The sequence below is a fragment of the Nerophis ophidion genome, linkage group LG06 (genome assembly GCF_033978795.1).
Source record: "Nerophis ophidion isolate RoL-2023_Sa linkage group LG06, RoL_Noph_v1.0, whole genome shotgun sequence".
In the NCBI taxonomy this organism is placed as follows: Eukaryota; Metazoa; Chordata; class Actinopteri; order Syngnathiformes; family Syngnathidae; genus Nerophis; species Nerophis ophidion.
This window is the reverse complement of record NC_084616.1, coordinates 67,061,158-67,074,739: the sequence shown is the minus strand read 5'-3', so window position 1 is coordinate 67,074,739 and position 13,582 is coordinate 67,061,158. Positions and strand designations below refer to the sequence as shown.

At 41.5% G+C, this 13,582-nt stretch overlaps 1 protein-coding gene across 4 annotated transcripts in view; it reads right to left on the bottom strand.

Annotated features, from left to right (window-relative positions):
* nid2a (nidogen 2a (osteonidogen)) overlaps positions 1 to 13,582 on the bottom strand; it is a 161,392-nt gene that overhangs the window by 108,549 nt on the left and 39,261 nt on the right. For all 4 annotated transcript variants that reach the window (XM_061904667.1, XM_061904670.1, XM_061904669.1 and 1 more), the window contains exons 4-6: positions 9,854 to 9,955; positions 9,583 to 9,722; positions 54 to 186 (exon numbers count right to left, since the gene is read on the bottom strand). In XM_061904667.1, the coding sequence (XP_061760651.1) occupies positions 54 to 186; positions 9,583 to 9,722; positions 9,854 to 9,955 (375 nt within the window). The remainder of the gene's footprint in view (positions 1 to 53; positions 187 to 9,582; positions 9,723 to 9,853; positions 9,956 to 13,582) is intronic.

Genomic DNA, 13,582 nt, shown 5'->3' with positions numbered 1-13,582 from the left:
GTTAATGTGAACGATGTTGTATGAAACATGAATGAATGACAAAGAGAAATTACCAGAGGCAGGGCATGTTCTCTTGGTGCCAATGTTGAAAGGAGGCCGCTACTCGACGCAGGCACGATGTTTTCAAAAGAATAGTAGTTCCCGGTGTGGAAAAGCCAAACGCCTGGAGTCCCTGTGTTGCCAGCCCTTCAATGGACCAAACATCAAACCGTCACTTGAGTCCAGAAGGGATGCAAAGCTTCTTGACCTAATGCTGCTCGCCACATTTCCATCACTACAACTTCCCTTTGATATAGTGCACATGTTTTGTGAGGGGACCAAAACAACTACATATTAGCACTAGATTAGATTAGATTAGATTAGATTAGATAGTACTTTATTCATTCCGTCAGGAGAGTTCCTTCAGGAAAATTACAATTTTCAGCACAATCCCATTCAAGATCAGACAAACATTACAGGGAGACAGAACAGGATCGCTGACGGGTCTGCTGGCTTCCAGCGCCCCTTACAAAAAAAGATGAGATACAGGTAAACAAGGGGTGGGGGGGGGGGGGGGGGGGGGGGGACAGAAGATTAAAATGAAATTTAAAAAAATCGGTCTTAGCCTGGGCCTTGGAGAGGGGGTGCAGACTGAGGCCAATGGGAAAAAAAACAAAAAAAAAAACAACTCATAGCCATAGTACACATCCCTCTTCCATGTGTGCAAGAGGGAAACATCAAACATCAAAGAACACAGAGGACATTAAAGACATTAAAGCAGCAGATACAAGCAGACACTTCTACATACAGCTATGAATAAAAAGTAAAATAAACATATCCACACTGTGGTGTGTAACAAAAAGCCAAAAACACGATTCGGCACATACTTCATCGGCACTTTGGTACATACTGTAAGGCAGGGGTCACCAACGTGGTGCCCGCGGGACCCAATGAGTAGCCCGCCGGCCTGTTCTAAAAATAGCTCAAATCGCAGCACTTACCAGTGAGCTGCCTTTATTTTTAAAATTGTATTCATTTACTAGCAAGCTGGTCTCGCTTTGCTCGACATTTTTAATTCTAAGAGAGACAAAACTCAAATAGAATTTGAAAATCCAAGAAAATATTTTAAAGACTTGGTCTTCACTTGTTTAAATAAATTCATTAATTTTTTTACTTTGCTTCTTATAACTTTCAGAAAGACAATTTTAGAGAAAAAATACAACCTTAAAAATGATTTGGGGATTTTTAAACACATATACCTTTTTACCTTTTAAATTCCTTCCTCTTCTTTCCTGGCAATTTAAAATTTAAAGCCACCAGAATGTAGCAAACTTTCGGTGCCTTGTTGACACAGAAAAGTACAGTGGTGTACACCGCAAAAACTGAAATCTAAGTAAGATTTAATATCTCGAATAATGGTGATATTTGCTTATTTTTTCTCTGATAAGATTAGTCTTCTCACTAAGCAGATTTTATCTTCCAGTCTTTTACTTGTTTTAAGTGTTCTGGTCCTAAATGATGTCGGTAAGATATTACAGCTTGTTGCCTGGATTTCGAACTACCTCACCGACAGGCCACAGTACGTCAGACTGAAGGACATCACGTCTGACACTGTGATCAGCAGCACCGGAGCACCGCAGGGAACGGTGCTGGCCCCTCTTCTCTTCACCCTGTACACCGCTGACTTCTGCTACAACTCAGAGCTGTGTCACATCCAGAAGTACGCGGATGACACAGCCATCATCGGGTGCATCAGGGACGGCAGAGAGGAGGAGTTTCGGAATCTGGTGAGGGACTTTGTTGTCTGGTGCCACACGAACCTCTTGCAGCTCAATCCATCAAAGACCAAGAAGCTGGTAATTGACTTTGAGAGGTCGAGTCCACGGTCACAACCTATTGTGATCGAGGGAGTTGAGGTACAGACCGTGGACTCATTCAAGTACCTCGGGGTTTGGGGGGACATTAAGCTGGACTGGACTGTTAACACGGACCACCAGTACAAGAAAGGACAGAGCAGGCTGTACTTCCTCAGGAGACTGCACTCCTTCAACATCTGCAAAAAACTCCTGTGGATGTACTACCAGTCTGTGGTTGCCAGTGTTCTGTTCTACATGGTAGTGTGCTGGGGGGGCAGTACATCTAAGAAGGACAGCTCCAGACTTGAGAAACTGATCAGGCGGGCCGGTTCTACAATGGGAATGAAACTGGACACACTGGTGACGGTGGCAGAGAAGAGGACTGTGGACAAACTAGTGAGCATCCTGGATGATGCCAGTCACCCTCTGCATAGCGTTATCAGTAGCCAGAGGAGCCTGTTCAGTGCTAGACTGCTTCATCCCAAGTGCAGGACTAATAGACTCAAAAACTCCTTGTCCCACACGCCTTTAGACTGTACACCTCCTCGCTGGGGCGGGGGACGGGGGGTACTCGGATGAAAGGGGATGCAAAACAATAACAGTGCAATACGTTTTCATAACATGGTCACTATTGCCTACTTTGTCTTGTTATATTCTTATTGTACTGTTATATTTGTATTCCCATTGTTGCTTTTTAGTTTTTATTCTTATTGTAATATTTCTCTATTTTGTTTCCATTTAAACCCTCATTATTTACTTTTTACTTTTATTTAAATTGATCTCAACACTGTACACTGCTGCTGGAATTTTTATTTTCCTGAAGGAACTCTCCTGAAGGAATCAATAAAGTACTATCTATCTATCTATCTATCTATCTATCTATCTATCTATCTATCTATCTATCTATCTATCTATCTATCTATCTATCTATCTATCTATCTATCTATCTATCTATCTATCGATCTATCTATCGATCTATCTATCTATCTATCTATCCATCTATCTATCTATCTGAGATGTGATGATGACCTATATTGAGTAAAACATGCTTGAAAGTATAATATCAAGTGTTGCAAAGCTGTGTCATTAACACTCACAAGTATAAAACTACTTTTTTAAAGTCATCATTTCTTATTTCAAGCATGAAAAAAAAAATCAAGATTCCGAGCGCATATCATTATGTCAAGATAATGGCACTAGCATTTACTTAAGAATATTTTTCAACAAATAGAGCAAAAAGGTAAAAAAAATGTTTCTATCAAGAAAAGTGCACTTGTTATGAGTGAGAATATACTTATTTGAAGGTATTTTGGGGTTTATTGAGGTTAGCTAATTTGATAAGTTTTGGAAAGTCTTGACGAGTCAAATTTTCTTGTTCTATTAGCAGATCATTTTGCTTAGTTCAAGTAAAATACCCCTCATTTTTGTATTTTTTTTCTCGTTTTTGAACACTGACTTCTTGCAGTGTGGGGTCTGAAAGTACTGACGGCCTACAAAACCAGGCCAGACACTACAAAGTTCTACAGGAGCTTAATTTAAGAATATTTTTCAACATATTGGGCAAAAAAAGTCTCAGGTTTTTTTTCTACCAAGAAAAGTGCACTTGTTATAGTGAGAATATACTTATTTTAAGGTATTTTGGGTTCATTGAGGTTAGCTAATTTTACTTGTTTTGGACAGTCTTGACAAGCCAAATTTTCTTGTTCTATTGGAAGATGATTTTGCTTAGTTCAAGTAAAATATGTTTCATTTTTGTAATTTCTTTTCTTGTTTTTGAACACCGACTTTTTGCAGTGTATGTGCGGCAGCTATGAAGGTTGCAAGCCTGTTTGGTAAACACACAACAGGCCTCACTGATGCACATCTGCAAGACTCACTCAGTATTGCAGTGTCAAGTTACACACCAGAGTACAACACAATAGTTAACAGCAAAGCCAGGCATTCCACTAACTGACAAAGAAACAGATAACAGATTTGGTGTCCAGTTCAAAGTGTGACATGATTTATTTAAACATTTGAGAGTTGACTTTTGTATTTTACATGAGTTATTATTTGTACAAACATGATTTGTTAAACAATGTTAGTGGCTAGCTAGTTAAATGGAATATTGTGATTTCACAAGACTGTCTTAGAAGTGATCATTTGAAAGTGTTCAATTTGAAAAATGTGCACTTAGAGAAAATATATAAATAAAGTGTTTCATAAGGAAGACCCAGGACACGTTGGGAAGACTATGTCTCCCGGCTGGCCTGGGAACGCCTCGGGATCCCCCGGGAAGAGCTAGACAAAGTGGCTGGAGAGAGGGAAGTCTGGGCTTCCCTGCTTAGGCTGCTGCCCCCGCGACCCGACCTCGGATAAGCGGAAGATGATGGATGGATGGATGGATGGATGGTGTTTCATATTGATATTTATCTGTTTCTATATATATGTATTGTGAGAAATCATTAAGATGACCAGTGTTTCCGCAAAGATAAATATCAATAATTATTAATAATAACATAGAGTTAACTGTGATGAGGTGGCGACTTGTCCAGGGTGTATCCCGACTTCCGCCCGTTTGTAGCTGAGATAAGCGCCAGCGCCCCCGCGACCCCAAGAGGGAATAAGCGGTAGAAAATGGCTGGATGGATGGAACATAGAGTTAAAGGTGAATTGAGCCAATTGGCTATTTCTGGCAATTTATTTAAGTGTGAATCAAACTGGTAGCCCTTCGCAATTAATCAGTACCCAAGAAGTAGCTCTTGGTTTCAAAAAGGTTGGTGGAACAAAATGCTAAACATAAAACTGCTGAGCTTTTGTGTTAACTTCTTTCACGGTCCATGATTTATCATGTTTAAACATAAACTGCTGCTGGCAGGTTATTCTGTCATAAATGAAATACAAAATAAACATATGGATGTAGACTGAAAGGAGCGATCAAATTACAGTGATTCCATGATGAGGCGATTTGTGAGCGCACGGAATAACCCAAACCACAGAATACCTCAATTCAAGCGTGTCAAGAGAGGAATTGTGCTGTACTTGGCTCTTTAAAACATATTCTACATGTTTTTTTTCTAAATTATGTTAAATCCAATTTTATTTGTGTGCAATGCAACATCGATATAACAACACCTCTATTTATAAAATGTTAGATGGAACCTAATGTGCTTCTGTGTGAACACAATGTCTCAGCTTACGAGCGCTTTATTCATTTATTCATTCATTCATTCATTCATTTTGTGTGCCTATGGAAGCATTATCGGGGCTGCCGGCCATTTTGAGGAAACGGGCCCCACGACATCACATCCTGTTTACATATACAAACCCCGTTTCGATATGAATTGGGAAATTGTGTTAGATGTAAATATAACTGAAATACAATCAAATCATTTTCAACCCATATTCAGTTGAATATGCTACAAAGACAACATATTTGATGTTCAAACTGATAACCTTTTTTTTTTTTAGCAAATAATCATTAACTTTAGAATTTGATGCCAGCAACACGTGACAAATAAGTTGGGAAAGGTGGCAATAAATACTGATAAAGTTGAGGAATGCTCATCAAACACTTATTTGGAACATCCCACAGGTGTGCAGGCTAATTGGGAAGAGTGGGTGCCATGATTGGGTATAAAAGCAGCTTCCATGAATCGCTACGTAATTCACAAACAAGGATGGGGTGAGGGTCACCAATTTGTAAGCAAATTGTCGAACAGTTTTAGAACAACATTTCTCAACGAGCTATTGCAAGGAATTTAGGGATTTTACCATCTACGGTCCGTAAAATCATCAAAAGGTTCAGAGAATCTGGAGAAATCACTGCACGTAAGCGAAGATATTACGAACCTTTGATCCCTCAGGCGGTGCTGCATCAAAAACCGACATCAGTGTGTAAAGGATATCACCACATGGGCTCAGGAACACTTCATAAAACCACCGTCAGTAACTACAGTTGGTAGCTACATCTGTAAGTGCAAGTTAAAACCCTACTATGCGAAGCCAAACCCATTTATCAACAATATCCTGTAACGCTGGGCCCGAGCTCACCTAAGATGGACTGATGCAAAGTAGAAAGGTGTTCTGTGGTCTGACGAGTCCACATTTCAAATTGTTTTTGGAAACAGAGGACATGGTGTCCTCCAGAACAAAGAGGAAAATAAGCATTCGGATTGTTGTAGGCGCAAAGTTCAAAAGCCAGCATCTGTGATGGTATGGGGGTGTATTAGTGCCCAAGGCATGGGTAACCTACACATCTGTGAAGGCACCATTAATGCTGAAAGGTCCATGAAACAACATACTGTATGTTGTCATCCAAGCAACGTTATCATAGACGGCCCTGCTTATTTCAGCAAGACAAGTGTTACAACAGCTTGGCTTTGTAAAAAATGAGTGCGGGTACTTTCCTGGCCCGCCTGCAGTCCAGACCTGTATACCATCGAAAATGTGTGGCACATTATGAAGCGTAAAATACGACAGCAGAGACCCCGGACTGTTGAACGACGGAAGCTCTACATAAAACAAGAATGGGAAAGAATTCCACTTTCGAAGCTTCAACAATTAGTTTCCTGAGTTCCCAAACGTTTATTGAGTGTTGTTAAAAGAAAAGGTGATGTGACACAGTGGTGAACATGTCCTTTCCCAACTACTTTGGCATGGATTGCAGCCAGGAAATTATAAGTTAATTATTATTTGCAAAAAAAATAAAGTTTATGAGTTTGAACATCAAATATCTTGTCTTTGTAGTGCATTCAACTGAATATGGGTTGACAAGGATTTGCAAATCATTGCATTCCTTTTATATTTACATATAACACAATTTCCCGACTCATATGGAAACAGGGTTTGTATAACGAGGAGTATGTGTCGGCAACGACGCATCGTACCACAATTGCAACGATTATAAAAAAGGACGTTTATATGGTTGCTGAATTTACCAAAGGGGTTAAATATATCTCCGAGGACAGAAAGAAAGTGCCAGTCCAGGGGGGAAAGCTGTTCCTCGTATGGTTAAATAAGAAGCAGCTAGCAGATAATAGCACTTCGGAGCCACCGTTTGCAAAATGTTTCGCCATTTACAGCACAGGCCAAAAGTTTGGACACACATTCTCATTCAATGCGTTTTCTTTATTTTCATGATTATTTACATTTTAGATTGTCACTGAAGGCATCAAAACTATGAATGAACGCATCCTTTAAAAACGGTGAAATAACTGAAAACATGTTTTGTATTCTAGTTTCTTCAAAATAGCCACCCTTTGCTCTGATTACTGTTTTCACACTCTTGGCATTCTCTCGATGAGCTTCAAGTACACCTGTGAAGTGAAAATAATTTCAGGTGACCACCTCTTGAAGCTCATCGAGAGAATGCCAAGAGTGTGCAAAGCAGTAATCAGAGCCCATGGCATGGGTAACTTACACATCTGTGAAGGTATCATTAATACTGAAAGGTACCTACGGGTTTTGGAACAACATATTCTGCCATCTAAGTGCCGTCTTTTTCATGGACGCCCCTGCTTATTTCACCAAGACAATGCCAAGCCACATTCAGCACGTGTTACAACAGCGTGGCTTGGTAAAAAAAGGAGTGTGGGTACTTTCCTGGCCCGCCTGCTGCCCAGACCTATCTCCCATCGAAAATGTGTGGTGCATTATGAAGCGTAAAATATGACAGCGGAGACCCCGGACTGTTGAACGACTGAAGCTCTACATAAAATAAGAATGGGAAAGAATTCCATTTTCAAATCTTCAACAATTAGTTTCCTCAGTTCCCAAACATTTATTGAGTGTTGTTAAAAGAAAAGCTGATGTAACACAGTGGTGAACATGCCCTTTCCCAACTACTTTGGCACGTGTTGCAGCCATGAAATTCTAAGTTTATTATTATTTGCAAAAAAAATGAAGTATATGAGTTTGAACATCAAATATCTTGTCTTTGTAGTGCATTCAATTGAATATGGGTTGAAAAGGATTTGCAAATCATTGTATTCTGTTTATATTTACATCTAACACAATTTCCCAACTCATATGGAAACAGGGTTGTTAAATTCTTAGTCTATCTAGTACATAACTTCCTGTATGTACAGTTTTAGAGTAGTTCTGAGAGTGCAGAACCTACCTCTGCGAATGCCTTCTCCTCTGATTTTGGATCAACATTTGCAATAAAAGTGACTTATATAACTCATCAATTAGTTCCAGCTCCTTTAACACTCCGTCTCACTTTAGTGTAATTACTATTATGTGTTTGCAACGAAGGAAGCTGACAAGATAAATAGTTGACGAGAGTTAACTCTTTGAAAAAAATTGCAGAATTGCATTTGTGCACACAATAAAACTATAAAATCAAGACAACATCAAAGGGGTCGGAGTAGTTAAAGTTAAAGTACTAATGATTGACACACACACACTAGGTGTGGTGAAATTTGTCCTCTGCATGTCACCCATCCCCTTGTTCACCCCCTGGGAGGTGAGGGGAGTAGTGGCTAGCAGCGGTGGCCGCGCCCGGTAATCGTTTTTGGTTCGCTCCATTTTGTCCACTAAAGACGCTGAGATCATTATCCATGCGTTTGTTACGTCTTGCCTCGAATACTGTAACGTATTATTTTCGGGTCTAGCATTAAAAGATTACAGTTGGTACAAAATGCGGCTGCTAGACTTTTGACAAGAACAAGAAAGTTTGATCATATTACGCCTATACTGGCTCACCTGCACTGGCTTCCTGTGCACTTAGGATTTGACTTTAAGGTTTTACTACTTACGTATAAAATACTACACGGTCTAGCTCCAGCCTATCTTGCCGATTGTATTGTACCATATGTCCCGGCAAGAAATCTGCCTTCAAAGGACTCAGGCTTATTAGTGATTCCCAGGGCCCCAAAAAAGTCTGCGGGCTATAGAGCGTTTTCTGTGCGGGCTCCAGTACTTTGGAAATCCCTCCCGGTAACAGTTCGAGATGCCACCTCAGTAGAAGCATTTAAGTCTCACCTTAAAACTAATTTCTATATTCTAGTCTTTAAATAGACCCCTTTTTTAGACCAGTTTATCTGCCGTTTCATTTCTTTTTCTCCTCTGTCCCCCTCTCCCTTGTGGAGGGAGGTGGGGGGGACACAGGTCCGGTGGCTATGGATAAAGTACTGGCTGTCCAGAGTTGGGACCCAGGATGGACCGCTCGTCCAGTCTGGACCCAGTATGGACCGCTCGCCTGTGTATCGACTGGGGACATCTTTGCGCTGTTGATCCGCCTCCGCTTGGGATGGTTTCCTGTTGGCTCCACTATGGACGGGACTCTCGCTACTGTGTTGGATCCACTTTGGACTGGACTCTCATGGTTGTGTTGGATCCACTATGGATTGAACTTTCACAGTATCATGTTAGACCCGCTCGACATCCATTACTTTCGGTCCCCTAAAGGGGTTGGAGGGGGCTTATACCCACATCTGCGGTCCTCTCCAAGGTTTCTCATAGTCATCATTGTCACCGACATCCCACTGGGTGGGCTCTACCGAGGATGTCGTTGTGGTTAGTGTTGTGGTTTGTGCAGCCCTTTGAGACACTAGTGATTTAGGACTATATAAATAATCATTGATTGATTGATTGAGTGATTTAACCCCCAATTCCAATACTATACCAATTCCGGAGTGAACAGGTATAGGCAGGCTTGAGCGTCTCAGGACTTTTGCCCGTGTATTTTTGTATGTTCTCCGAATTTTTCACATCATGAACACGCATGTGTAGACAAATATATGAGTATAAGAAGTGCACTAACTGGTAGAGACGTTTGATACTCTGTTGATCGCTGGTCACGCTGTAGTGAGGTCCCTCGGTTCGGGAAAAAATCAGATACGTTACTTCGCCTCTGCTGAATCCGATTCGAGCAGGAAGCTCGATCTCCACATTATATGACTCCTGGGGGAAGAAGAAAACAATGTAAAGTTGTGTTCACAGGCGGCGTGGGGGCCGCGCCGCTATGATGCTGAGCATCTGCATGCAGGCATGTGCAGCGAAAACAAGCACTTCCTTGTTTCTGCTGCGTTTACCTTGGGTCTCGTCCCAAAGAAGTTCAGGCCACCCTCCGGGTAGAGGAAGAGAACGTACGAGTCGATTTCATCATATCCTATCACGGCCTGGAAGGTGTTGACCTGTACAGAGGGAGCGGTTGAAAACTTGGAATAAAACTACGCTGATAATACATTGGCCTGACTTAGTGATTAAGTCAGACCAGGGCAAATTAAGGTCCAGAAGCCACATGCGGAATTTAGAGCTCTAAGATGCAAACTGTAGCTGCCATTTTGATGTGCAGTGATGTTTTCTAATGACTCTAAGTGTTGAACTATACCAGGCGTCGGCAACCTTTACCACTCAAAGACCCATTTTGACCCAATGGGAGCCACATAATGAAATAATACTGCATACACAGTTTTTTTTGCTTTGTGCTATGTATAAACCAGGGGTCTTAGACACACGGCCCGCACCTTAATATGAAAATGTAATATTAGTGCGGCCCGCGAGTTTTATATGAATGCCGCTTGACATCGTCACACCTGCCAACCCTCCCAATTTTCCCGGGAGACTCCCGAATTTCAAAGTAATTAATCTCTCGAAAGTACGCTGGTGTTCACCCAATGAACAATACTAAGGGCGTACAATGATGGCACTACCGCCCTCTACAGCTTGTACATATAGCTTGCCGGCCCAAAGAATTGTTTGACGAGGCTATTGCAGACACACGTAAGAGACTGCAAGGCATCCTTATTCAACAGCCATACAGGTCACACTGACGGTGAATGTTTAAACAACTTTAACACTCTTACTAATATGCGCCACACTGTGAACCCACACCAAACCAGAATGACAAACACATTTCAGGAGAAAATCCGCATTATAACACAACATAAACACGACAGAACAAATACCCAGAATACCCAGCTACCACCAACCCAACCCTCCTGAAATGTGTTTGTCATTCTTGTTGGGTGTGGGTTCACAGTGTGGCGCATATTAGTAAGAGTGTTAAAGTTGTTTATATCACAACCCTCAGTGTGACTTGTATGGCTGCTGAACAAGTATGCCTTGCAGTAGCGAATGCCTTCAGAACGGAGGCCGCATCCAAAATGTGACCAGCCGGCCGAAAAATGTTTACCCGGGCGATTTCTGATAGAGACACTAAAATTTCGAAATTTACCGGACTTCTCCGGGCGGTCGGCAAATATGCGGCTGAGCCACATCAGAGTGGTCGAAGAGCCGCATGCGGCTCCGTAGCTGGGGGTTACCGACCCTTGAACTATACAAAGTATTTCAATGGTTGGAATATGCACTCCTGCATTGTAAACTAGTTACTATGGTCATTTAATTAGTAACTATGATAATCTAAATGAGTTACTACGGTCACCTAATTAGTTACTATCGTAATCTAAGTCACAGCAGTTCAGATGAAGCATCAAGCAGTGTGGGTAGGAAGCGTTTCCACAGAGTGTTTCCAGAGCCTGAAATGTGGGTGTCAGGGACAGACACGGGGGTGTATATTGTAGCGTCCCGTAAAATTTAGGGCTGCAAGGGATTCTGGTTATTTTTTCTGTTTTGTTACGGTACGGATGTTCACCTGAAATGTGTTTTTTCATTCTTGTTTGGTGTGGGTTCACAGTGTGGCGCATATTTGCAACAGTGTTAAAGCTGTTTATACGGCCACCCTCAGTGTGACCTGCATGGCTGTTGAGCAAGTATGCCTTGCAGTCACTCTCGTGTGTCTGTAGAAGCCATATGCAACACGTGACTTGGTCGTCCCGCTTTCTATTTTGGAGGAAAAGTGGACGCGACGACAGATTGTGGAGTAAGCTAAAGGCAGTGCCATCACGAAATTCGGGAGAATGGTTGCTCCGGGAGGGGCACTGAAATTCGGGAGTCACCCGGAAAAATTGGGAGGGCTGTCAAGTATGGTGTGTGTATGTGTTTGTGTGTGTGTTAATGGTCACATTCATTATTATGGGGAACTAAAAACTAACAAAGCTAAAAACACCTATATACTTAACAAAACAAAAGCATTTTTACGATCGCTACAAATAGATTTAACCTGCCACAAACATACAGACGGGTCTGTCTGAGAACTTAGTTTGTTACAAAAAAAATATTTCTATCTTTTTGTGTGCTTATAATTGTTTTAAAGTTATTTTTATCAGTGCTACAGATACCATTAACAAAAATGCCTCAGAACAGCCCACTACCTATAACATGGGCTTTTTAAACATCAGATCATTGTCTCCCAAATCGTTATTAGTTAATGAGGTCAGGAGAGACAACAATCCTAACTTCATTAGTCTCTGCGAAACTTGTCTAAAACCAGATACATTTTACCCGCTTAAACGAGGCATCCCCTCCAAACTGTACGAGTGCACATATTTCCTCCTTAAAGGGGGGTGGAGGGGTTGCATTAATATCCCATGAAAACCTTAACCTTACCACTAACGTAAAGGTCTGTCACATGGCTACCTCTCTTTTTTTTAGCTGTTAGCTATCACCCCCCTGGGCCCTATTTGGACTTCATCAGTGAATTTTCAGAGTTTGTCGTTGATCTAGTGATGCAGATAATATAATTATAATAAGGGATTTTAACATCCATATGAATACCCCATCAGACCCTCCTTGCGTGGCGCTCCAGACTATAATTGATAGCTGTGGTCTTACATCATAAATAAGTGAACCCACACATCGCAAGGGTAATAGATCAAGTCCTTGTCCCGGGTGTCACCACCTCCAAAGTTCTGGTTCTATCATTACCTTATAAAATTTGCAGTTCTGACTTATTGTCAACAAACTACTAATAACCAATGCTTTGGCAGCCGGAACATTATTGCTGTAGCAACTACGACTTTTGCTGGGCTACTTCCCTCAGTAATGGCACCATTTCCAAATAATATAGGCTCTATTGATAGCTATCTAACAACTTTAATGATGCCTTGTGCAACGCCATCGGTAGTATATCACCGCTAAAGCTACAAGAGGACCCTAAAAAGCCTCCCCCCTGGTTCAAAGAAGAAACCAGAGCTCCTAAAGGCCTACTGAAATGAGATTTTCTTATTTAAACGGGGATAGCAGGTCCATTTTATGTGTCATACTTGATCATTTCGCGATATTGCCATATTTTTGCTGAAAGGATTTAGTAGAGAACATCCACGATAAAGTTCGCAACTTTTAGTGCTGATAAAAAAAAGCCTTGCCTGTACCCGAAGTAGCAGACGATATGCGCGTGACGTCACGGGTTGTGGAGCTCCTCACATCCAAACATTGTTTACATTAATGACCACCAGCAGCGAGCGCGATTCGGACCGAGAAAGCGACGATTTCCCCATTAATTTGAGTGAGGATGAAAGATTCCTGGATGAGGAAAGTGAGAGTGAAGGACTAGAAAGAAAAAAAAAACACTATACAGTGGGAGCGATTCAGATGTTATTAGACAAATTTATTAGGATAATTCTGGAAAATCCTTTATCTGCTTATTGTGTTACTAGTGTTTTAGTGAGATTATATGGTCGCACCTGTACAACCTGAAGGTCGGCCCCGCACCTTTCTTCAGCACCAGTCGACGGGTGGTGGCAATACCCATCTCTGCCCTTCGCAAGAGACCGTCTTCGAAACACGATTTTTCAAAATGATCGCTGAATAATACACTGTACTTTGTGTGTGTGGTCCAATCTAACCGTGTTCGCTTGACCGTTCTGTTCAATAGTAAAGCTTCACCGTCATCTTTCGGGAATGTGTTTGTGTTGCCAAAG